At 47.6% G+C, this 26,994-nt stretch overlaps 1 protein-coding gene across 3 annotated transcripts in view; it reads left to right on the forward strand.

Annotated features, from left to right (window-relative positions):
- Positions 1–22,778: 22,778 nt before the first annotated feature.
- Positions 22,779–26,994, forward strand: part of GLDC (glycine decarboxylase) — a 196,982-nt gene continuing 192,766 nt past the window's right edge. Inside the window, exons 1-2 of one of the 3 annotated variants that reach the window (XM_078779626.1) lie at positions 22,779–23,284; positions 23,819–23,929. In XM_078779626.1, the coding sequence (XP_078635752.1) occupies positions 23,855–23,929 (75 nt within the window). In that variant the 5' untranslated portion in view covers positions 22,779–23,284; positions 23,819–23,854. Of the gene's footprint in view, positions 23,285–23,818; positions 23,930–26,994 lie in introns of those variants that run through there. The other 2 variants (XM_068121721.2, XM_078779630.1) reach the window with 2 other exon arrangements.

Genomic DNA, 26,994 nt, shown 5'->3' on the forward strand with positions numbered 1-26,994 from the left:
AAAATGGTGTGTGGCACTGGAGGCGCTCAAACAAGGACATTGAGGGAGGTTTATCATTTTATCTTAGCTCAGTTAAAATATCTTGATAAAGAACCAAACTCTAACATCTTCTTTGTTAAGTTATTAGATGGTGATGAGAGTTGTAGGAGAATTAAATTATTTCCTACGCATAAACAAATATTTGTAGGATCGATGTTTGAGTGGGTTAGAGACTGAACAACAATAATCAATGATATTGTAATGGATTTGGGAAACCATGCACTTTGTGTAATTTATTGTAAATATACCCCCTTGTAAATAATTAAATGATTCTTTGTAAATACCTCCATTCATGTAAAGATCAAAGGTCGTCCTTTAGTTAGTCCACAGCACCACGTAGCAAATCATAGGACCTTCTCAATAGTTATGTCGTTATTTTGTGTTTCAGTTAAGGCTGTGTCTCCACTACTTGATCTTGCGTTGCATCAAATCAAATAAGGTAGCTCCCCCATTACCAACTGCATTCGCCTACATTACCAACTGCATTCGCCTACATTACCAACTGCATTCGCCGCCATTCACCATGTGCTCCAGCTCGGAGAAGAAAGGCGTGGCCCGCCCATCGTCATCAAAGGGTGGAGCCTTACGACCAACCAAGAATGAGTGGGTTTGGCTTGAGAGGGCGGAGAGAGAATGATCGAGCAGTTTCGCGAATGTTCCAGGGTGTGGCGCTATATAACCCGTTGCGCAGAGCCCCCACCTCAGTTCTGAGGGAGGTGCGCTGAACCAAAGTTGAGAGAGTTCTGAGGAGTCCTTCTGTGGAGAGGTGAGCTGGCAGTTCCGTGGAGAGAGAACGCATGAGGCGGAGGACGTACGAGGCCTGAGGGAGACGCTGCTTGGAACAGCACCTGCGCGTGAAGCTCTAACGTGCTGCTGCGAACGAACCTGCGCGTGAACCAGATTGCGGAGGAGTCGGCGGCCGTTCGCCTCCAGCCTGCCATCCTGAACAGACTCTTCTCTCCCTTCCAGCCATACCATCCCTGCTATACTATCCATTCGTGTATGTGAGTTTGTCTTGTTTGTTCTGTCTTGGGGTATAAGTTAAGCCTGTGTCGGTATAAGCTGCCCTGTGTCTCCTATCTTTCACTGTAAATTACCTTCGTTTCCTTCTTTTCTTTGGTTGTGTAAATAGTAATAAATAAATACCTGTTCTTCCTACTTTTGGTTTCTTCTTCCTCATCCGATCGCTTCCGTCCCTTCTTCCAATTGATATACGTGGCACGATTCGGCCAACGCTCAGGATCGGGTTTAGTTCTCTGTTAATGGCTCGAACTCCGGGTTGCTAAAAACCGCTCGGCAACTAGTCTATCTAAAACCGTGGTTCGAGCGGGAGTCTCTTCCCTGCTTCACGGTCAGGAGTGGCACTCAGGTCCTCGGGACTTTTCATTGACCAATTACCCTGGCTGCTCCCGACCGGAAGGAGCGTTGGGATTTCCAGGACTCACGTCGGTCAGTAACAGACAAGGGGCTAACCCCCCCCTTGGTAAGGGGAAAAGGCCGATGACTGAGATCCATAACAATTGGTGTCAGGAGTGGGATCTGGAACCTGGAACTAAATTTATTTAGCCCAAATTTTGGACACCAATTGTGCTATTGGCCGTAACAATTGGTGTCAGGAGTGGGATTTGAGGCCCGAACCAAATTTTTAAAACATCTAAAAATTTGGTCAAAATTTGGAGCGGCCGAAATTTCGTGTAAAACATCTAAATTAAATCGTGCCATGGATAATCAAGGCGACCGGATGCCGGTAGGGGAGCTAGAAGAGGGTTTAGAGTCGACCCAGGACTCCAGGGAAAAGGTGGGAGTAATGCAGGAGGAGCGCAATACGCATTGGGTAGCGGAGGGTTCAGGCACACTAGATGGCGGCCTCGCGCACGAGGTTTCAGGCACACAAAATGGCGCCTCGCGCGTGGCTGCTGCGGCCGCGCCCACGGCGCCGATGGACTGGGGCCGATTCATGGAGCAAATGAGGGCCTTTATGGTCGAGATGTGGGAGGGAATGGAAAGCAGAATGGTGGGAGAAGTAAGGGACGAAGCGAGGGGTACCAGTGAACAGATGGGAAACCAAATTGGGGAATTGAGGAATGACATGGGAAACCAAATTGGAGGTTTGGAAAGTAGAATGGGGGAGCAGTTAGATGACAAAATTGAGGGGTTAGACAACAAATTTGAGGGTTTAGACAATAAATTTGAGGGGTTAGACAATAAATTTGAGGGGTTAGACAATAAATTTGAGGGGTTAGACAACAGGTTGGAAGGGCTAGAAGGTAAATTGGGGGCCAACTGAAGGACGTGGGTAATCAAATTGGGGGAAATGAAGGATGGGTTAACGGAGTTGGAAAATAGAATGGCCACCCAGGAGAACCAAATGGAAGGGGTGAAGAATGGGTTAACAGGGTTAGAAAACACCATGGAAGGCAAACTGAGGGAAATAGGGGAGCAATCCGCCCGGGAAATTAAACAGATGGGGAACCAGATAGAGGAGGTGAAAATCGGGTTGGAAACCAAATTGGATGCCCAGAGGAATGATTTGGAACAGATGAGGGCGGCATCTACCAAAGCGATGGGAGAGATGGGGGAGGAGATAAGGCGAGGTGTGGGCGAACAGGTCGCGGGGGTACGCGAGGAGGTAGAGCGGGGTGAGGAGCGCATGGAGAAAGAGGTGAGGAATAGTACGGCTAGGTTACAGGGGGGCATAGAAGACCTGACGCGGGGAGTAGAGCAGCTGACAGTGGGACAAAATAAATTGGGGGAGCAGGTGGAAAAGAATACGGCGGTAATAGGAGGGTTGAAAGCGACCCAGAAGGAAATAAAAAAAGAACTTATAGCGACGAAGAGGGAATGTCAGATGGTACACGAGGGGTTGACCAAGAGGTTGGACGAGATGATAGAGGCAATGGAGACAAAAGAACGGGAAGTAAGGATGCACATAGAAACGACCAAGGTGGCCTTAGAGGAAGAAATTGAGGGGGCGCACCGGGAAATAAAAGAGGTGAAACAAAAATTAGAGGAAGTGGAAGAGGGGGTAAGTGAAATTAAAAAGAGACGGAGGGAGACTAAAAAGGAGCTGAAGGAGGAAGTGATGGAATTGGTACAAGGTCTGTGCTCAAATCGTGATGATGTGCTTACTGACCAAATAAAGAGTTTGCAGGTGGCGGAGGAGGAGCGAAGACGAGGTGCCGAGGTGAGTGGCGATATAATCGGAAATGTATATGGTGTGAGGGGAGAAGCAGTGAGCTTGGGTGTTGGTTCAGACCCGGGCGTTCGTGAGAGGCCGCTGGTAAGGTGTGCGACAGGTGCAGAGTGTGTGGAAAGATGAGGTGTGCAAGGATGTCCGACTATGGGGAGTGCGGAAGGTATTTGTGAGCCAGGGTGTGTGGCGGTGATCGGGTGTGTGCAAGGATGCACCCCCATGAGTGGTACGGTATGTACCGGGAGAGAGTGCGCAAGAAGGTGCGCGAGAAAGGTTTGGAACGGAGGTGTGTGTGAGGAAAGAGTGTGCGCCGAGGAGTGAGTGTGCTGTCGAGAGTGAGAGTGAACGCATGACAGAGTGTGGTGGTGAGAGTGACACGGAGTACGAGTTGGTTGTGACAGGTGAGAAGGAATGCACACCTGGAATGGTTGAGCGTGTGCGGGAATGTACACCTGAGTTGGTGGTGGCGTAGCTGCGAGGGGGCACATTGAAGCGCGTGATCGGGTGTGCAGAAGGGTGCACACCCATGGTTGTCACAGAGGATGTGACCGAGGAGTGGGCGCGAAGAGGTGTGTTGGTGAAGTGTGCGAACGATGAGTGCGTGCCAAGGTGTGTGGTGGTCAGGTGTGGAACGAAGTCTGTGAGCAGAATGAGTGTACCTGGGTGGTGTGTAGGAGAAGGAACAATAACGAAGTGTATGGAGACGCCGGGCTCGGTGAGTCTGTAAGGGGTCGCGTATGCGTGTGAGCCTGCAAGTGAAGCATCGACGTTAATCGGGGCAGCGTTTAGGGCGACGGATAGCCGATGCGAGCACTCGGTGTGCGGCGCGCTTTGTTGGCTGCGAGAACCGGTGGGGATCGGTGCAATGTGGTTCCTGTTCGGAGTGCCGCGCACGATCCGGGCCGGACCTCGCCCTGCACGGTCGCGTCCGCGCTCCGCTAAGCGGAGCGGGCGGCCCGGTTCGAGGGCAGGTAGGAAGGGTCGGCACGGCGACCCCTTGTGGTTGCGGCGTTCCGGCGGGGCGAGATTGGGCCATCGAGTGGGAGACCGAAAGGTTCCGCGCCGAGGTGGACCTTGGAATCTCGGCCCGAGTAAACCTCCTTCCCTGAACCGAGTGCCGGACGGATCCAACTGCAGGAAAAGAACCACCCGCGTCCATTGCTCGGCTTGGCGAAGCCGAGCTTTGAACATGTAAAGACGCACCGAGGCTCAAGTTAATTGACATTTGGTAGGGGTAGGAAATTGATGATTGGCAAAATTGATGAGAAAATTTGATTGGCAGTGATTTGCAAATTTGATTGGCAGAAAAATTGGATGGGCAAAATTGATAATGGGAGACGCCCGAGGTGGAGGGATGGCAAATCCACCATCCCTCACATCCCCGGGCACATGAGCACTAGTTATGGGGTTATGGCAGTGCAAGCTCGCCGAGGGAGGGTTAGGATAATGTATAGGGATCTAGAGAAATGACCATAGGTAACTGTAGGGGTAAGTAGCGACATTGTACAGGTAGTCGGGGACGTAGAGAGGTTAGAATGGTTGTTAATGACGTGGTATGTGCTTAGTTTAAAGGGAAGACGGGGATCACCAAGTTAGAAGGAAACCAGGTAGATCAGATGATGCAGTGTGTTTGTGGTTTATTGAATGAGGAATTGGTATGGAAGTTTTGAGGGTGAGCATGTTGAGCAAATGAGGCAATGCTCATGAATGGTGCCGTGTGTGTGTGTTGAAAGTGTATTCAGTAGCGTATTGTGAAAAGTGTGAGGTGATTGTGCATTGTATTGAATGAATGAAGAAGCCTGGGAGGAAGGAGGGTGCAGGAAGCACCAGGTGTGTGGGCACAGGTGTGCAAATCAAGGTGAGAATGGTTGTGTGGAATAGCTGGTATGGAATACATGGAGTATGGAATGGATGGTGTGGAGTGAGTCTGGTGGAAAATGTGGAGTGGAGTGGTTGGTGCGAAGGGAGTGAATGGGGCGGATGGACCCCATCACGAATAGCCGGGGAGGGTAGTTTAAGAGTTAGGTAGAGGGTATAGGTAAATGGTGGTTGGATATTGGCATCTGTGGTGCGTGTGGAAGAATGGTGTTTGGATGGGTGCATTAGTGACGTGGAAATGGCTGGGCGTGTGGCCTGTTAGAGGGATGGTTGGTTGAGCGCTCCGCTACTGTTAGGATGTCGGCCAGTTGAGGCCGCAGGTGGGCTCTGGGAGCCGTTAGAGTTGTGGATGGGGCCCGAGGATCCGGAGGACGGACCCTGGTAGCCCTGTGCCAGAGAGGGCACCGAGGGGGTAAGTGCCAGGGAGGGCCTTCCCCAGTTAGATAGGTAGGGTGAGGAGCTCGGCAAGCTCGGGAGACAACTTCAGTGGCGGAGGCACACAGGTAAGTAGACCTGTTAGGGGAGCCACATGACTCAGCCCCGAAATTGTGCAAAGGCACAGGGAGTTGAACCGGGGGAGTGAGACCCCAAATTGATGAGCCCCACAGTTTGGTCGATGGGAATTGGTTTTTAGAACCCATAGTGTAAGATGGCCAATGGATTGGCAGGGAAAGACCCCGGGTAGTGTAAAGTGTGTTAATGTCATTTAGGAAGTAGTTAGGATTGAAATCTCCTCGCACCATCTGCATCCACTCACCTGAGGTGACAACAGAACTCCACACCTTGCCATGGGTTTGTCGTTTATTTTTGTGCAAATGTTTTGGATTGTGAGACGCATCATGACGTGGGTGAGACATTTTGCTTGATGTTCCATCTCTTCCTCCTTAAGAGGGATGGATGATGAATTGGTGATGGCAAATTTAGACATTGGGATTGTAACGAATTTGGAATTAGGGGAGATATGGGGAAGACGTGACGGTAGTGATGAATTTGTAAATGTGTAGGTTTTGTAAATACGGGGTAGGGGGCAAGGGTAGTGTAGGTAACAGGGGGGGGGGGGGGGGCGAACGTTAGGGATGAACTTTCTCCGCTCGCTCCCATGGGCACCTCACCTTGCATTACCTTTATTGATGTGTACCCTTGTGACCTTACCCCTCGCTAACGCTGCCACTTTGTCTTCCTTCCCCACCCATGGACCGTGCTCTCTGGGCACTGAGGGGGAGCGTGCGGGAGCTCGCATCTGTGTGCCCGAATTCCCGCTGCTAGCTGCCTGCATCGATGCACCACTTTATGGACCACGTTGTTGTGGCCGAGCACCACTGATGGACCCCACATGTTGGGGCCTAGCCCCTCTGCTGGGACCGGCCATGATGGCCCAAGAAAGATCGTGCTTGCGGACCACGGTCAGGTGGCCCCATTTTGCCCTACAGGTGGACCACCCATAGTTGGCCCCTGTTGGCCATAAATAACCACATTGGACACGGTTTGTGCTTTTGTTTTATTATTGCAAATAGGCAGCAAGCCAGAAGAACGACAACACCAAGAACGACGGCCAGCAGAGGGAGCAGAACAAGAATAAGACGTCATCCTTCAGCCTTATTGGAAATGTGATGACTGTGCATTTTGGTGCTTTGGTGTTTGCATGCCCGGGGATGTATGACAGAATCTCAATTCTGCATCCCCCGGGCATGTGAGGTGGTGCGTCGATGCAGTGCATGCTGTCTCCTCCCTCCCACAGGATTCTCTTTGTTTCCTAAAAAGAAAAGAAAGTGACAGGTCCTGGGTTGCAGTGTAAATACAAATAATGTCACTTGTAAATAATGCTCCCCACCGTAAATGTATAGTTTGAGAATTAATTCCGCAATTCGGTTAACTGTGGGCATGAATCTGTTAGGTAGGATGCAACGTAATAGCGGGACATATGTATTTCTGTTTTTAAACTGTCACACTCAGGGTCAGATTAATAGTAGAGGGTTACCACATCTGAGTGCTACATTAAGTTAAAGTTTTATCGGCCCGGGACGTGCCTGGAGGAGGAAGGGGGCAGTGCAACGGATTTGGGAAACCGTGCACTTTGTGTAATTTATTGTAAATATACCCCCTTGTAAATAATTAAATGATTCTTTGTAAATACCTCCATTCATGTAAAGATCAAAGGTCATCCTTTAGTTAGTCCACCGCACCACGTAGCAAATCATAGGACCTTCTCAATAGTTATGTCATTATGTTGTGTTTCAGTTAAGGCTGTGTCTCCACTAGTTGATCTTGCGTTGCATCAAATCAAATAAGGTAGATCCCCCATTACCAACTGCATTTGCCTACATTACCAACTGCATTCGCCTACATTACCAACTGCATTCGCCGCCATTCACCATGTGCTCCAGCTCGGAGAAGAAGGGCGTGGCCCGCCCATCGTCATCAAAGGGTGGAGCCTTACGACCTACCAAGAATGAGTGGGTTTGGCTTGAGAGGGTGGAGAGAGAACGATCGAGCAGTTTCGCGAACGTTCCAGGGTGTGGCGCTATATAACCCGTTGCGCAGAGCCCCCACCTCAGTTCTGAGGGAGGTGCGCTGAACCAAAGTTGAGAGAGTTCTGAGGAGTCCTGTGGAGAGGTGAGCTGGCAGTTCCGTGGAGAGAGAACGCATGAGGCGGAGGACGTACGAGGCCTGAGGGAGATGCTGCTTGGAACAGCACCTGCGCGTGAAGCTCTGACGCGCTGCTGCGAACGAACCTGCGCGTGAACCAGATTGCGGAGGAGTCGGCGGCCGTTCGCCTCCAGCCTGCCATCCTGAACGGACTCTTCTCTCCCTTCCAGCCATACCATCCCTGCCATACTATCCATTCGTGTACGTGAGTTTGTCTTGTTTGTTCTGTCTTGGGGTATAAGATAAGCCTGTGTAAGTATAAGCTGCCCTGTGTCTCCTATCTTTCACTGTAAATTACCTTCGTTTCCTTCTTTTCTTTGGTTGTGTAAATAGGAATTAATAAATACCTGTTCTTCCTACTTTTGGTTTCTTCTTTCTCATCCGATCGCTTCCGTCCCTTCTTCCAATTGATATACCTGGCACGATTCGGCCAACGCTCAGGATCGGGTTTAGTTCTCTGTTAATGGCTCGAACTCCGGGTTGCTAAAAACCGCTCAGCAACTAGTCTATCTAAAACCGTGGTTCGAGCGGGAGTCTCTTCCCTGCTTCACGGTCAGGAGTGGCACTCAGGTCCTTGGGACTTTTCATTGACCAATTACCCTGGCTGCTCTCGACCGGAAGGAGCGTTGGGATTTCCAGGACTCACGTCGGTCAGTAACAGACAAGGGGCTAAACCCCCACCCCCCCCACCCCCCCCCCCCCCCCCTTGGTAAGGGGAAAAGGCCGACGACTGAGATCCGTAACAATATTAAGAGTAAAAGGTCCATAAGGCCAAGGGGGGTAGGAATGAATAGAGGTGTTAAGGGGAAATGAAGGAAAGTGGGGGGGAGAGGAAAATGTACATGTAAGTGAATGGAGAAATAGGGGTGGTCCAGGAACAACATTTTTCCTCTACTGACGACATAATTACCAAAGAACGCTTATGACGTTTTCGTTTATTTGGATAATCTGACGGTTTGTGGGCATGATCAGGCTCATCATGACGCCAATTTGTAAACGCTTTCTCCAGGTCGCATGAAAGTACATTCTGACCCTTAACAAGGCCAAATGTCGCTATTCCTCCAGGACGATAGATCTCTTGGGGTACACCGTGACACAAGGAACAATAACTCCTGACAAGGAACGTCTGCGCCCCTTGCTTGACATGGAGCCGCCGCCCGACCTTGCATCCTTGAAACGAGCATGCAGTTTGTTTGCACATTACTCGCGGTGGGACCAAAATTACTCCGAGAAGCTCCGTTCCCTCGTTGATTGTAAAACATTCCCTATGCCTCCCGCCGCCAAGGTCGCCTTCCAGGGACTGAAGTCCAACATAGCTGGCGCCGCTGTGTCTTCTATTGACGACAACATCCCCTTTGTCCTCGAAAGTGACGCGTCGGATCACGCGATCGCTGCCACGCTCTCTCAAGGGGGGAAACCGGTAGCCTTCTTCTCAAAGACGTTATCCTCCACCGAGAGGCGTCACTCCTCCATCAAAAAAGAAGCATACGCAATCGTTGAATCAATCAGACGCTGGCGACCGTACTTGCTGGGCAAACGTTTTGATGTCATCACCGATAAGCAAAGTGTTGCATTCATGTATGACACACGGCATGCCCAGCGCATTAAGAATGAGAAAATTACTCGCTGGCATATAGAGCTAGCTGATTACAGCTTTGGTATCACGTATCGACCAGGGCAGGAGAATCACGCAGCAGACGCTTTATCCAGACCAGGTGTTTGTGCGAGTTTAACCTCCTTTGAGGACTTACGCATTCTTCATGACACCTTGTGTCACCCCGGGGTGACCCGCCTGGCTCATTTCGTGCATCGTCGTAATTTGCCCTACTCTGTTGAGGACGTACGACGTCTGTGTCGCACTCGCCCTGTTTGCGCTGAACTCAAACCCCGCTTCTATAAACTGAACATGGGGACTTTGATTCAGGCTACTAGGCCGTGGGACAGATTGGCATTGGACTTTAAAGGACCATTCCCAGCCTCCGGTACCTCTCGTTACCTCCTCATGATCGTAGACGAGTATTCCAGATTCCCTTTCGCCTTTCCGTGCAGCGACATGTCCGTGGCTACGGTTATCCGATGTTTGCAGCTTCTGTTGTCAATGTTCGGGAATCCGGGATACGTGCACACCGATAGAGGTGCGGTGTTCTTGTCCCAGTACATGAGGGAATTTCTGTTGCAGCGTAACATCGCGTCGAGCTATACCACCCCGTACAGCCCACACGCTAACGGTTGTGTGGAGCGCTTTAATGGCACAATATGGACGGCCATCACTTTGGGCCTTAAGACTCATGGCCTGCGACCGGACCAATGGATGGGGATGGTGCAGGGGGCCCAACACTCGATCTGTTCTCTCCTATGCCCCGCTACAAACGAAATCCCACACGATCGTTTATTTTGCTACCCGCGTCACACGGGTTCTGTCCGCCCTCTGCCTGGGTGGTTTGCCCAGCCTGGTCCGGCTTTTCTCAAACGGGAGGTGTGCACGAGTAAACAAGACCCGCTCATTGACAAGGTTCGTATCCTCCAAACTAATCCTGATCATGCTCGGGTCCAGCTGCCGGACGGACGTGAGTCAACCATTTCGGTCCGTCAACTTGCGCCCTGCGGGGATCTCATTGGGACTGAGCTCTGCTCGGAGAACCCGGTGTTGGGGAATTTGCCTTCGATTCCACCCTCTCGCTCGCCCGAGCCGCCTGGTATAATTGTGCCACCCCCGTCTCCAGAGACAGAGAGCAATCCTGATGGTGTCGATCTAGACGCTGCCACCGAGGGCCCCGATGTATACCAAACACGTACGGGACGAGAGATCCGCCGCCCCGATCGTTTTGGCTGGTCGTGATGTGATGCCAGGATTCTGGGTACTCTTATGTAATCGGCTGCAAATCGTAGTTATACGCTTAATGCTACCTGGCTTGCTAGCGAGGTTATAAACCCGGGGAGGATTGTGGTGAAATTGTATCCAAGTTGCGACCCAGGTGCCATTACCACTATTGACCACTACTTGGCCACTATAAGGTCTTGGCTCCGAAGTGTGAAGGGCAGTCCTAAGACATTTATCATGCTTTATCCACGTGTATGCTTAGAATGGTAAGGGGAACTACATTGCATATCGCTTGCTTATTTGCTTGAATGTCATACTCTTTCTTGCTCATATGATTGCCGTATATTGATCCTGTGATTGCCAATTCTCTTTTAGATATTGCTGGAGTTCGATTCTGATTAAACACATCTTGGAGACACTGTTGTAGATCTGATTATTTACGACATACAGGATATCAAGTGTGGCACCCTGTACGCATGCAGCTGTGACCCGAGAACGAAGATACTGCAGTTTTGCCACCTTGGTGTTGGAGACAACATCTATGAAAACCCCCACAGAAAAAAAAATCAAGGGGGGTTATGTCTAGTGATCATGGGGACCAGGTGGTTGATCCGTCTAAGCCGATCCAGCGACCTGAAATTTTTCAATGAAGGACAGCTCAAACGACTCGGGCCCAGTGAGGGGGAGCTCACTGTGCCAGATCCTCACTGTGCTGTTTGTGAAAGATGTTGTCTGCAACACCAAGGTGGCAAACCAGCAGGATATTTGTCATACATCTATCTTATTATAATAGAGCAAACATATTTGGTTATGCCGTTATGTATGTTTATATGCGACTAAAACGTCTTCTTCTTCTTCTTCAAATAAAATTACCACCCTCTTAATTAACCCTCTTAATTTTAATACTGAATAACCCAGTAGATAACCCAGACGTTTACTCAGACTGCTGAGACTCCTCAGACCTTTGACCACCCTTTACTTCCCCCAAGACCCTTAAGACCACAAATACCCCTGAAGACCCAAAATACACTTAAAGACCTCAAATACCCCAAAGTCCCAAAACACACCAAAGATACAAAATACGCTTGAAGGCCCAGAGGCTCAAAAAGACACCGAAGACCCAAAATACCCCAAAGACCCAAAAGACTCCAAAACACCCCGAAGACCCAAAACACCCCAAAGACCCAAAATACCCTGAAGGCCCAAAATATCCCAAAGATCCAAAACACCCTGAAGACCCAAAACACCCTGAAGACCCCGAAGACCCTTAAAGACCATTCAGACACAAAACACCCTTAAATACTCTGAAGAACCAAAATAACCCAAATACTCTTAAAGACCCAGAGAAAACAAAAGACCATTAAGACCCAAAAGCCCCTGAAGACACCGAAGACCCAAAAAACCCCGAAGACCCCCAAGTCCCAAAATACCCTTAAAGGCCCAGATGATCCAAAAGACCCTGAAAACCCAAATGGCCCTGAAGACCCAAAACACCATGAAGACCCAAAATACACCAGAATGGTCAAAGATGCCTATCCCTTTGAAACGACGTGTGGTGAGGCATGCGGAGCATGCCGAGTGGTTGTGGATCATGACCATCCCACACCCACACCTTCTAAGGTGGTACATCGTAGCACTCCTACCTTGATAGTTGTTGTTTCTCCCTCTGTGGTAACTGATCCTGACCTCCCTTCTGTAACAACTGATGGTGATCCTCCCCCTATGATCATGGCTTTCCTTGCGTCCCTTTCTCCAGCACAATTACCTCTTATTGATTCAAATGGGTTTCAAATTGTTAACAAGCTCTTGGTTAACAAACCTGTAATTACTAGCGTGATTGGGCAGAAGCAGTCGGTGGCAAGCGCTTCTATTCTCTCATAACTTCCCCTCCCCCCATGGAACCACCATTGCCTGACAATATGGAAGGATGTGGTGAGGCTGATGAAGAGGGTAATGACGAATGTCAACGTGACACAGCATCAGAGCAACCTGATGCAGATGACACTGTCAGTGAGTGCAGTAGTATAAAGGAAGGTAACCTTCAAGTCTCGACACGTACATCCTAACCCCGAAGTGCTAGAATTGCACGTTTTTGTGGCAAATCCACCTCTGAGGTAAAGCTTTTTCTTGATGACACCATTTGGAAAATAAATGTTGTCATATAATCCTATTTTTACAGGCCCTGACAATCAATGCCCATAGCCCGGCAAACAAATTTTAATCACCTTGAAACGCATATACATTCACTTGAGAACGATAATAACCTTTATGATCAAAACAACTATATCTGTTTCGGCGGAGCTTGTGACTGTATTCTCCAACCCGATTTAGATAGAAATAGTGCTGAACCCCTTCTTGCTCCTACAATACGGTACCTCTCACAAGGCTATTGCAACAATTGAAACACGTAAATATATGGCGATTACAACATCCTCTTAATGAAAAGTCTACTCATGGTGTCGTATTCAGAATAATATTTTGCTGGCTCCATTATCGAAGATATACAATATATACTGTGTGTATATATGACTGTGTATATGTGTATATATATATATATATATATCTATATATTATATATATATATATATATATATATATATATATATATATATATATATATATATATATATATATATATATATATATATATATATATATATATATATATATATATAATATATATATATATATATATATATATATAATATATATATATATAATATATATATATATATATATTATATATGTATATATATATATATATAATATATATATATATTGTTGCGGTTTTGTGTTTTTACAAATAAAGGTTAATTTCCCCCTCATAGTTTAGTCACACTACAACACGTAGCCTCGCGATAGTTCAGTTATTTCTTCGTAAATGTAAGCATAGTCCTTTTCCTGTGTTAGTTTTGCGTTGAGTAGAATAATGAGTTAGGTTTCCCTCCAATGCTTTATGCCGCCTCGATACTTTGGCTTTGGCGCGAAATACCACGAGGCAGGCCTGCACACGTCGATCAAGGGCGAAGGAAGGCGGGGAAGGAGTGACGGTAACCACGAGCCGCCAATCAGGGCTTGAAGGGAGTGGCTTGCGACTGTGGCAAAGGCGTGGTTTGGAACATTCAATGCGGGCTAAGGGCATGGCAATATAACCCTTTGCGCAAAGCCCCCACCTCAGTTTTGTGGGGAGAGGCACTTGAACAAGTTATGAGAAGGGAGAGGCGCTCGTTGAACAGTTCTGTGGAGCGTGCGCGTGGTGAATTGAGTTACAAGATAAACGCTCGGTTGAGCTTGAAGCAGATCCTCTATTGAGTTACGCGAGTGAAAGCGCGCCGTTGATTAATCGCGCTGTGAGGAACCGCCGAGCCGAGCGATAAGACGCGCATGTTCGCCAGCCTGCCTTTGTTCGAGATACGCGCTGCAAGGATCCCTCCCTCCCACCTGCCTGCCTGCCTTCGTCGAGGGACGTGCTGTGACCGGCAGAGGGCCACGGCAGGCGAGCTGTTCCTGAACAACAGAGCCGGCGCGTTCAGCGCATGAACCATCCTTTCTTCATTCTCCCTGTGAGTGTGAACAGGCCCGTGTCTGGGGAATAAGCTAAGACTGTATAAGACTGCCCTGTGTCTCTGCTTTCTACCGAATCATTGTAAATAATAATTAAATCGTGTTATTCCTTTGATTCGACTGCTTTTGTGTTTTCCATCATTGACTTAGCGTGGTACGAATAATTATCGCTCCAATCGGGTTACAATACAAGATAACTGCACGGACCATGTGGTACGCCATCTGCTCGGACGCACTCAAATTACGTGTGGTTCGTGCGAGACTTGATCCCCGCTTCCGCGGCGGCGTCGGTTTTTCGGTACGTGCGAGAATTGTCCCGAAACCCTGTACTGCGTCTGCCCGGGAGTGACGACTCAAAGTCTCGTGGTTGCGACGACCCAAAGAGAACAAGGGGCTTAATCTCCCCCTTGGTAAGGGCAGGAGGGTCGCGCGCGAAACCCTAACATTTGGTGTCCGGGAGTAGGATTGGAACTGGAGTGCGCTTCACACACTCGAAATTACGAGCGACCGAAATTTAGTATTTAAGATCCAAAATTGTATTCGTACCATGGCTGGCCAAGGCGGTCAAATGCCGGTGGGGGTAGAAGTAAAGGTAGATTTAATGACCCAAGACCAGGAGAGACAGTTGGTAGTGGAGGGAGCAGAAAAGGGTGCGGCAGCTGGTAACGAAAATGGCGGCACCTCGCCCGTGGTGGCGAGGGCCGAGCCCGCTGCGCAAGTGGGGGTTATGAACGAGCAAGAATTCATGAAACAAGTATTAGCGCTCATGGACGAGTGGAGTTGTAAAATAGAAAAAACGGTGGAGGACATTGGGCGCGGGTTGGGCGAGGAGGTCGCAGTGTTACGCGACGAGGTGACGTGGTGTGAGGAACGCGTGGGGAGTGAACTTGGGCAGAGCACAGCCAAATTGACGGGGGCTATGAGGGTCGCGACACGGAGTGTAAAGGAACCGACGAGGGTTGAATCGGAAAAAGACATTTTATGGGCGCCGACGATTGTGATAGAAAAAGAAATAATTTGAATTGAAGAGACGGGGGCTGAAGAGATGGTAGAAAAAGTGAGCAAGTCGCGGGAGAAAGAGATGGGATATGTACAAAGTCTGCATTTACATCGTGATGCCGGGCTTGCTAACTCAATGGAAAGTTTGCAGGTGCAGCCGGAGAAGGAAGTCTCGGAGGTGAGTGGAAAAAAAGGCGCGAATGGGTTTTTGGCGCGCTTGGGACAGAGACGAAACCCGAGCGGTCGCGGAAGGTCCATTGTGCGGTGTACGAGGGTGACTGGTGCGCGGTACGAGAGAGAGTGTGCGCTGAAGTGTGAGAGGTAAAAGTGTGTGCCAGAGTGTGCGATGATTCATTGTGTAACACGAGAGTGTAGGAAAAGAGTGTGCGATGACCGAGTGTGTTACACAGTGTGAGGGAGAATGCACACCGGGCTGTGTGTGGGGAGAGTGTGTTACGGAGTGTGTGAAGGAGTGCACACCAGGGCGTGTTGCAGAGTGTGAGGGAGAATGCACACCAGACTGTGTGTGGAAAGAGTGTTTTAGTAACGGAGTGTGTGGGAGGCGCAGGGGTGCCTGGGTGTGCGGAGTGCGTCGCGCGTAGTGAGGATGCGGCTCATGCATCAACACAAACCGGGGGAGGGGGGTGGCGCGTAGGGGGACGGGTAGCGTACGTGAGCCCCCGGTGAGTTGTGTGCAGCAGGGACCGGCTGGGATCGGTGCCGCGGCGGTTTCACAAGGACTGCCATGCACGACCAGTGCCGGCCCCCGCACTGTATGGTTGGTGCCGTGCCGTGGGGGCAAAGCCGAACGGCGAGGTTCAAGGGGAGGTAGGAGATTTCGGAGCCGCGCACCTTAGCAGGTGCGGTGCTCCGACCGTGGGCGGTTGGGCCCCCGTGCGTGGGACCGCAAGGCCCCGCGAAGGAATGGAGCCTTGCACCTTGGCCCATCCATACCTCCTCCCCTGGATCGAAAATGCCGGACGGACCCAACATACAGGCGACCAACCAACCACATGGATCGCTCGGCCCTACGAGGTTGAGCCGTGATGACAATGTACATCCACGTGGTGAGGCTCGAGTGTAGTGGACTGATGAGAGTCGTGTACCCTACGTGGAGGAATGGTGGTGTCACCATTCCTCACACCACCAGGGCCCATGAGCATTAGTTTAGGGGGATGGCAGTGTTAGGCACATGGGGGTGCCAGCAATGGTTACCTCCATGGGACACCGAAGCTAGCCGAGGGAGGGCTAGGATAATGTTAGGGATCTAGCAGACTGCAGAGACAAGATTTAAGTAGTGACTCTTGTACTGTAGTGGGGACGTAGGTAGCTTAGGTGGATGATAATGACAAGGGAGTGCATAATGTAAAGGGACGACGGGGAAGCACGAGTCTTAGGGGAAGTAGTCAGCTAGATGATGCTGTGTGTTTGGGAAATTATGTATTGAGATAACTGGAATTGTGTTGAGGTGTGCGAGGAAAGAGGGGTGTGAGTACACAAGTTGTGCGAGACAAAGGGTGTGCGAGATAAATGGTGTGAGAATATTTGGTGTGGAATAAAAGTTGTGGAATGCATGGTGCAAAGGAGTGAAAGGGGGAAGGTGGAACCCATTCGCGAAAACCCGGGGTGGGTAGTGTAAAGCCAGGTAGCGGGCATAAGCAAAATTTGTATGGATATTGACACCTGTGGTGCGGGCAGTAGCAAGTAGTGCTTGGTTGGGTGCATGAGTATGTGGAATTGCTGGGCGTGTGGTTTAATTGGTGCGTATGGTTATTGGGGCACTCCGCCACTGGTAGTTTGTCAGCCAGGTGAGGCCGCAGGTAGGCTCTGGGAGCCAGTTATGGTAGTTGTGAGTGGGGCCCGAGGATCCCAGGAGAGGACCCGGGTTGCCCAATGCCAAGGTGGGCATCAGGGGGTTAAGTGCCAGGAGGGGCCTTCCCCAGTTAAGGTAGTCGCAGGTGCAGATAAGCTCGGGTGGCGACTTCAGTGGCGGAGGTGCGCAGGTAGGTAGACCTGCTAGTGGAGCCACACGACCCAGCCCCGAAATTGTGCAAGGGCACAGAGAGAAAATTCGTTGGGAGTGAGACCCAAATTTTGGAGAGCACCACAGGGTGGACAATGGGAATTCGGGTTCTTAGAACCACATAGTTTAAAGATGGCCAATTGGCAGGGTACGGCCCCGGGTAGTTTAAATGAGTAAATGTCAGTAGTGTAGTTAGGATGAGAGAAATCCCTTCGCACCATCCACAGCCAATCACCAAGGAGGACGAAGCTCCACACCCAGGCTTTGCAGACTATTTGAGTGGTAAGACGCATCACGACGTAGTGAGACATTGTGTTTGTTCCATTCCTTCCTTCCTGGGAGGGATTGGGAGACGAATTTGGATTAGAAGGGGATATGGGAGACAAGACGTAGAGACGAATTGTAAATACAAGGAGGGTTAGGGTAGTGTAAGCCGACATTGGGGGGTATGGACGGCTAGGGACGAGCCTGATCTGCTCGCTCTTCCGCGCCCCTTGCATTGCATTACCTTGTTTTGCTGTGTGCCGTTGCATCCTTTCCGCTTTGCTGGTCATGCTTTGTCTCTCCCCCCCACCCCAGGACCATTTTGGAGGTGGAACTATGCAGCACCATCGACCTGTGCAGCATTCTTTCTGCACCTTGCTACATCTGTGTAGCCGAATGGCATGGCATTTGCTGCCATATCCTTTTGTTGTAACTTTGCTGCACCTGTGCGGCACTTTGCTGCCACAAACACTTTGCTGCACATTATTACACTTATGGACCACAAGTCTTGTGGCCTTGCACCTCTGCTGTGCAGCACCTTGCTGCAGCATCACCTCGCATCTTCGGACCACTTGTTTTGAGTGGCATTAATGTCACGCAGTCGGACCACATGAGGTTGGACCTGCTTGGCAAAGAAATACAATAAATGCATTTTTTGTGCATTTTTATTATGGTGTGCTAGGGATGAGAAGATTTGTAAGATAGATAGCCCTGAAGATCAGGAATGGCCTGTATGCTGGTCCGGGGGCTAGCCGGTTTGATAGGCACACAGAAGATAGATGCAAGAAGCAAGCAGCAAATGTGATGATTATGAGTGTTTTGTGATTTTGCTGTGCTTTCTCTCCCCTCCAACCTTCCCTTCCAAAAAGGACAGGTCCTGGGTCATAGAATTGTAAATAAATTAAGTTTTCTGTGCTTGTAAATACAAAAACACTGCCCACCGGCTATGTGTTTAGTTTGACAAATTCCGGAATTCAGTTAATTGTGGGCGTGATTCTGATAGATAGCTACACAACGCAATGGGGGGGGGGGGGGGGGGACATATTTAGTGTTTTAAAACTGTCGCATACACGGGTTAGAGTAAATGTTAGGGGGAACCACACCTATATGTCACATGTAAAAGTAAGGTTAATTTTGCATGTCATTCTCCAACCGGTCGTTTCAGTTGTTGGGTTCGACTCGGGGACAAGTCTGACGAGGGAGAGGGGTAGTGTTGCGCTTTTGTGTTTTTACAAACAAAGGTTAATTTCCCCCTCATAGTTTAGTCACACTACAACATGTAGCCTCGCGATAGTTCAGGTATTTCTTAGTAAATGTAAGCATCGTCCTTTTCCTGTGTTAGTTTTGCGTTGAGTAGAATAATGAGAGTTAGGTTTCCCTCCAATGCTTTATGCCGCCTCGATACTTTGGCTTTGCGCGAAATGCCACGAGGCAGGCCTGGACACTTCGATCAAAGGCGGGGAAGGAGCGACGGTAAGCACGAGCTGCCAATCAGGGCTCAAAGGGAATGGCTTACGACTGTGGCAAAGGCGTGGTTTGGAACATTTGATGCGGGCTAAGGGCATGGCAATATAACCCTTTGTGCAAAGCCCCCACCTCAGTTTTGAGGGAAGAGGCGCTTGAACAAGTTACGAGAAGGGAGAGGCGCTCGTTGAACAGTTCTGAGGAGAGTGCGCATGGTGAATTGAGTTACAAGATAAACGCTCGGTTGAGCTTCAGGCAGATCCTCTATTGAGTTACGCGAGTGAAAGCGCGCCGTTGATTAATCGCGCTGTGAGGAACCGCCGAGCCGGGCGATAGATGCGCATGTTCGCCAGCCTGCCCTTGTTTGAGATACGCGCTGCAAGGATCCCTCCCGCCTGCCTGCCTGCCTTCGTCGAGGGACGTGCTGTGACCGGCAGAGGGCCACGCCGGGCGAGCTGTTACTGAACAACGGAGCCGGCGCGTTCAGCGCATGAACCATCCTTTCTTCATTCCCCTTGTGAGTGTGAACAGGCCCGTGTCTGGGGAATAAGCTAAGACTGTATAAGACTGCCCTGTGTCTCTGCTTTCTACCGAATCATTGTAAATAATAATTAAATCGTGTTATTCCTTTGATTCTACTGCTTTTGTGTTTTCCATCATTGACTTAGCGTGGTATAAATAATTATCGCTCTAATCTGGTTCCAATACAAGATAACTGCACAGACCACATTGTACGCCATCCGCTCGGACGTACTCAAATTACGCGTGGTTCGTGCGACACTTGATCCCGGCTTCCGCGGCGGCGTAGGTATTTAGGTACGTGCGAGAATTGGACCGAAACCCTGTCCCGCGTCTGCCCGTGAGTGGCAACTCAAAGTCTCGCAGTTGCGACGACCCAAAAAGAACAAGGGGCTTAATCTCCCCTTGGTAAGGGCAGGAGGGTCGCGCGCGAAACCGTAACAATAATATGTCGGTGTGGTTGGCCAGCAGGGATTGGTGGAGAAGTGCTGATGACGTAGGAAGCCGACGATAAAAGTACGAGGAGACCGACATTTTCTCTCTTGCCCCGGACTCACTTCTTCTTGCCCTCTCTCTCGCTTGCCCTTCACGCCTTCATTTTCCCTTCCTCGCCCCTCGGATCTTCCTCTGTACCTCGACGTTTCTGCCTCTCGCTCACCCCTGGCCTTCGACATGCTCACTGAAACAATCCATTGGCATGTGTGGAGAATGGAGGCCTGATTTTGTGTGCGTGCACCAACGTCAAGTGGTTTCCCGCCAACACCGGAGCCGCGTCGGCACTGCGCGCTCGGTGCCGGACGATCCCTGACGAGACCATGAGCGAGTTGAGCTAAGTGCACGATAACCCACACTATTTGTTTTATCCAGTTTATATTCCCCTGTGTCTGTGTTTCTAAGTCTGATGAGGGAGCGCTCTATTTAGGTTTTAGCTTTATCGTCGCGTTTCTCTTGTCCCGGCATTCCGTTATAATAAATCCTTTGTATTATTTTCACTGTACATTTAAACCCGGTTCGTGTGAGTTATTTTTGCAGGGTGAAGACAATAGCGAGGCCGTCCAGGTAAGTCGGTACTCTTCTTCCTCCTCGCGTAGCATCCGCCATCAATTTGAGTTGAACGCCTCAAGTAACGCTCGTTTCCATCCATGGCTCACTCTCGGTCTTAACTGAGAGACGAACCACACGACCAATATGTATATGTATATACAGTCACGTGAAAAAGTAAGTACAACCCCATGTAAAGTTTTGACTTTTTCAACATATTTCAACATACAGCTATTTGATCTTAATTTCAACAATATTGATAGATAAAGGTGATATAATATAACAAATATCATGAAACATTTACATTTTGTAGTCGTTTGTATAATTTAAATAAACATAAATGCAAATTTCGCATGTGGAAAAAGTAAGTACACCCCTACATTTATCACACTACTTCAAATACCTAAAATTAGAATCAGGTGCACCAGCTCAGGTGCAAATGATTAGAACATCGTTAGAGAGGATCTTGGAGGAACCTGTCTTATTTAAACCTCAGACATTTAGTTTGGTTTGCTCTTGGTTGTTGAAGTGTGCAGCATCACCATGCCGAGATCAAAAGAGCTCTCTGAGGCCTTAAGAAAGAAGGTTATAGATGCCTACGAGTCTGGGAATGGATTTAAAAAGATCTCCAAACAATTTGAAATCAATCATTCGACTGTCCGGAAGATCATCTACAAGTGGAGAAGATTCCAAACAACTGCCAACTTGTTCAGGCTAGGTCGCCCCAGCAAGTTCAGCCTGAGAGCAGACCGCAAGATGCTGAAAGAAGTCTCGAACAACCCCAGAATGTCATCACGGGACCTACAGGTAGCTCTTGCCACTGTTGATGTCAAAGTGCACGAGTCTACCATTAGAAAGAGGCTGCACAAATTTGATCGACATGGGAGGTGTGCGAGGAGGAACCCTTTGCTGTCCAGAAAGAACATCAGGGCAAGAGTAAAGTTTGCCAATGACACCTAGCAAAGACCAGCACTTCTGGCGCAATGTGCTCTGGACAGATGAGTCAAAGGTAGAGCTATTTGGCCACAGTACCAGAGACATGTTTGGAGAAAACCAAAGACAGCATTTGACCAAAAGAACCTGATACCAACTGTAAAGCATGGTGGTGGAAATATTATGGTTGGGGCAGCTTTGCTGCATCAGGGCCTGGGCAGCTCACCATCATAGAATCCACTATGAATTCTTCATTGTACCAGAGGGTGCTTGAGGATAATGTGAGGCCATCTGTCGGAAAGTTGAAGCTCAACCGAAGGTGGACCTTGCAACATGACAATGACCCTAAACATACAATAAATCCACCAAGGAATGTCTGAAAAGAAAGAAATGGAGGGTTCTGGAATGGCCAAGTCAAAGCCCGATCTAAATCCCATCGAGATGTTGTGTGGGGATTTGAAACGAGCTGTGCATGCAAGAAACTCCTCAAACATCGCACAGCTGATAGAATTCTGCATGGAGGAGTGGGCAAAAATTTCTCCAAGTCGATGTCAGAGATTGGTAGACAGTTATAAGAAACGCCTAATTGAGGTTGTTTCTGCCAAAGGGGGCAATACTACCTATTAGAGCTAAGGGTGTGCTTACTTTTTCCACATGCGAAATTTGTTTTGATTTTTATTTAAATTATACAATGGACTACAAAATGTAAATGTTTCATGATATTTGTTATTTTATATCACCTTTATCTATCAATATTGTTGAAATGAAGATCAAATAGCTGTATGTTGAAATATGTTGAAAAGTCAAAACTTTACATGGGGTGTACTTACTTTTTCACATGATTGTATATGTATGTATGTATGTATGTATGTATGTATGTATGTGTGTATGTATGTATGTACGTACGTATATATATATATATATATATATATATATATATATACATATATATATATATATATATATATATATATATATATATATATATATATATACATATATATATATATATATATATATATATATATATATATATATATATGTATATATATATATATATATATATATATATATATATATATATATATATATATATATATATATATATATATATATATATATATATACAATCGTTAAATTTACTGTAGGACTGAAGGGATTGTAAATAGACAGCCTTGTAATGGATGCAGTTTTTCTTGTTTCTCCTTGTGTTTGTTCCACTTCTCAAAAACTCCAAACAACTTCACTCTCTTCTTGTTTAATTTCTGCCACCGTTTACTTGAGTGCCCCCGTAACGATGGAAAACATGGGCGATTGGGGGCGCCCTCACTACCTGTCAGCTGGGGCCTGGGGCTTCCCCTTCATTCGAAGTGACATGACACGCCCACCAGCCTGACACCATGACGTCACTCTCAGCATAAGAACCACACTGGCAGGCGTGGGAGCCTATATAAAGCGGAAGAGTAAAAGAGGTTGATAAGGCACGGATTCGAGAGGACGATAGAAAGTTTTTTTTTTTTCCCCCAACACTTGTTTACTCTTGAGCTATGCAGCGCTTGGCCATGTGCCGTGCTGGTATCCTGGCGACTCGAGGTTGCGCATCAATACCGGCGTGCTCTCGGGGCATCGCAACCAGCGTCTCCGGGGGCACGGGCTGGCACCGAGCGGGCGGACAGGGACGGGGTAGCTATCATCTGGCGTCCAGCTCGGAATGGATACTCTGTGGCCGATCCTCGGTTCCAGGAACGGTCTCTTCCTCCGCACGTCGATCATATGGAGTGGGCACTTCGGGCTCGCGCGCTCTTGACCGCCTTCTGCCCCGACACGATGACTTCTCCGAGCGGCACATCGGACCTGGTGATGCGGAGAAAAAAGAGATGCTCAGGGTCGTTGAGTCTCGGTGAGGTTCAGTTCATGTCGGAAATCCTCCTCTCTGTCCCTCTACTCCTTCTCTTTGCACCTTTCTCACAACGAGCACTCAATTTATTTATACCTGTTGCTCAAGGTAACTCCAGTGCATATCTCAAAAGGCCTGTCCATCTGCTCTCTCTGTAGAAATCCTCATGCTTTCATTGAATCTCGTATTTCTACATTTTGCTCGTACAATCTTTTCTATGACACCAAAGTTGTAGTTCGTGTCAGATAGACCTGTAATTTTTGTTTAGCTAATGAAAAACTATTCAATCTCCCCGAAGAACCCTGCTCTATTTACCCATTTGTTTAGATGTTTCTAATACATTTTATCTGTTATAACTTTGCGTAATTTAATATCACATTTCATCCACGTTACAGTTCAACTATTTCTGTCGTCGAGGTCTTAGGAACGATTTTTTCGTCATAATGACTGAAAGGTATGCAGACTTGCCTTAAAAGTGTCAAGCCTGGGTTCGAATCCCAAAATGGCAAATAAACTGTCACTTTTGGTGTTTTACAGGCGGGGTCATTCATCAATGTGTGTGTCGTCCCTCGGATGGACGTTAAACTGGGCGTTCAGTCTGCCAGCATTACCTGGTGGACGTTAAGGATCCCACGGTCTTGGCTCAGGGTAGGCGACCGACCGCCGGTGTCACGAAACAGATCCGCCCCCGAAACAGATCCGCCCCCCGGCGATTCTGTACCGGTACTGATTCGCCCCCCTCGAAATAGATTTGTCCCCCTGCCACGAAATAGACTCTCCCCCGTGACAAAATCGCCCCCCTCATAATATATATGTACATGTTTCAGCAAATATTCAAACTTGGAAAAAAGTGTAACAATTGTATGGCTCTTAACAAATAACAATAATAAATTATCAATAACAAATGCATACGAATGTAAACATTCATCTTGAGGTCCATAATTGCTTCAAAATGTCGCATGTATATAATAGTGAAAAAAATTCATATCTATGGCACGCGCACACACTTCCCAACATCCTGTGGAATTGTATATGCATAATTGTTATGTCCTCTTACAGTCACGTGAAAAAGTAAGACACCCCATGTAAAGTTTTGACTTTTTCAACATGTTTCAACATACAGCTATTTGATCTTCATTTCAACAATATTGATAGATAAAGGTGATATAATTATAACAAATATCATGAAACATTTACATTTTGTAGTCCATTGTATAATTTAAATAAACATAAATGCAAATTTCGCATGTGGAAAAAGTAAGTACACCCCTACATTTATCATGACGTCAAATACCTAAAAAAAGAATCAGGTGCACCAGCTCAGGTGCAAATGATTTAGAACATCGTTAGAGAGGATCTTGGAGGAACCTGTCTTATTTAAACCTCAGACATTTAGTTTCGTTTGCTCTTTGTTGTTGGAGTGTGCAGCGTCACCATGCCTAGATCAAAAGAGCTCACTGAGGCCTTCAGAAAGAAGGTTATACATACCTATGAGTCTGGAAAGGGATTTAAAAAGATCTCCAAACAATTTGAAATCAATCATTCGATGTCCGGAAGATCATCTACAAGTGGAGAAGATTCCAAACGACTGCCAACTTGTTCAGGCCAGGCCGCCCCAGTAAGTTCAGCCCGAGAGCAGGCCGCAAGATGCTGAAAGAAGTCTCTAAGAACCCCAGAATGTCATCACGGGACCTACAGGTAGCCCTTGCCACTGTTGATGTTAAAGTGCACGAGTCTACCATCAGAAAGAGGCTGCACAAATTTGATCTACATGGGAAGTGTGCCAGGAGGAAACCTTTGCTGTCCAGAAAGAACATCAGGGCAAGACTAAAGTTTGCCAATGAACACCGAGGCAAAGACCAGCACTTCTGGAACAATGTGCTCTGGACAGATGAGTCAAAGGAAGAGCTATTTGGCCACAGTACCAGAAGACATGTTTGGACAAAACCAAAGACAGCATTTGACCACAAGAACCTGATGCCAACTGTGAAGCATGGTGGTGGAAATATTATGGTTTGGGGCAGCTTTGCTGCATCAGGGCCTGGGCAGCTCACCATCATAGAATCCACTATGAATTCTTCATTGTACCAGAGGGTGCTTGAGGATAATGTGAGGCCATCTGTCGGAGAGTTGAAGCTCAACCGAAGGGGGTCCTTGCAACATGACAATGACCCTAAACATACCAGTAAATCCACCAAAGAATGGCTGAAAAGAAAGAAATGGAGGGTTCTGGAATGGCCAAGTCAAAGCCCGGATCTAAATCCCATCGAGATGTTGTGGGGGGATTTGAAACGAGCTGTGCATGCAAGAACCCCCTCAAACATCGCACAGCTGAAAGAATTGTGCATGGAGGAGTGGGCAAAAATTTCTCCCAGTCGATGTCAGAGACCGGTAGACAGTTCTAAGAAATGCCTACTTGAGGTTGTTTCTGCCAAAGGGGGCAATACCTCCTATTAGAGCCAAGGGTGTACTTACTTTTCCACATGCGAAATTTGCATTTATGTTTATTTAAATTATAAAAATGGACTACAAAATGTCAATGTTTCATGATATTTGTTATATTATATCACCTTTATCTATCAATATTGTTGAAATGAAGATCAAATAGCTGTATGGTGAAATACGTTGAAAAAGTCAAAACTTTACATGGGGTGTACTTACTTTTTCACGTGACTGTATATGTAGCGTCACACGGCAATGCAAGAGAGTAATAAAAGTTCAGTTCATATAGGTAGATATTGACATCCTTGTTTCGATTGACAGGTGTTGTGGCGTTAAATAATTGAGATAATTATATTGTAATTATATTTCAATTCGGAGTAACAGGTTCATGTTAAACAACTGAAATACTCATTATTTATATTCAAAAATCACGCAATGCCTTATCTGCTTTCTGTATATTATATCAATTGTGAGAATACGATAAATAATGCGCGTATTGAAACGCCAAGACCTTATTTGTTGAGAAAATGCTCAGCAAATATGTCTTATTTATTGGAAATATAAACGAGAATGGGGGGCGATTCTATTCTGATGGCGGCGAGAAACGTATTCGCCGGGGGGCGAGTTTATACCGGTACAGATTCGCCGGTGGGCGAGTTTATACCGGTACAGATTCGCCGGGGGTTGGGGGGGGGGGGAGTTTATACGGGGGCGGATTTATTTCGCGACACCGGCACCATGGCGAAATTACAAAACCCTGCCCAAACAATTGCTGGGAAAGCAAAGGCAAACCACCCAGTATAGCCTTTGCCTAGAACCTTAGCAGCACTGATGCTCGCAGCAAATCTGAATATATATATATATATATGTATATATATATATATATATATATATGTATATATATATATATGTATATATATATATACTAACAGAAGTACCCAGCGTTGCCCGGTGATATTCTAATCCTGTTAGCATTTTAAAGAAATTAAAAAAAATTCTATTTTTTTATTTATTTGTGGATGCCTGAAACACTTCGCAACACCCACCAACTATGAAATGTGGTCGGGGAATATTTACTATAACCTTTCACATAGCTACAAAGTATTAGGCACGATGCAGCAATAAAAAATATATATTCCCCCAAAAAATTGAACTTTTTTTTCGAAAAAAAATAATTTTTGGCCCAAAACACTCCCAGGCACTCACTGATGAACGTTTGAAAGTTTGGTGAAGTTCTGCTCAGCCATCTTTGAGAAAAGTGGTGACACAGA

Source organism: Myxine glutinosa, chromosome 1, assembly GCF_964187855.1.
Source record: "Myxine glutinosa chromosome 1, kmMyxGlut1.1, whole genome shotgun sequence".
Lineage (NCBI taxonomy): Eukaryota > Metazoa > Chordata > Myxini > Myxiniformes > Myxinidae > Myxine > Myxine glutinosa.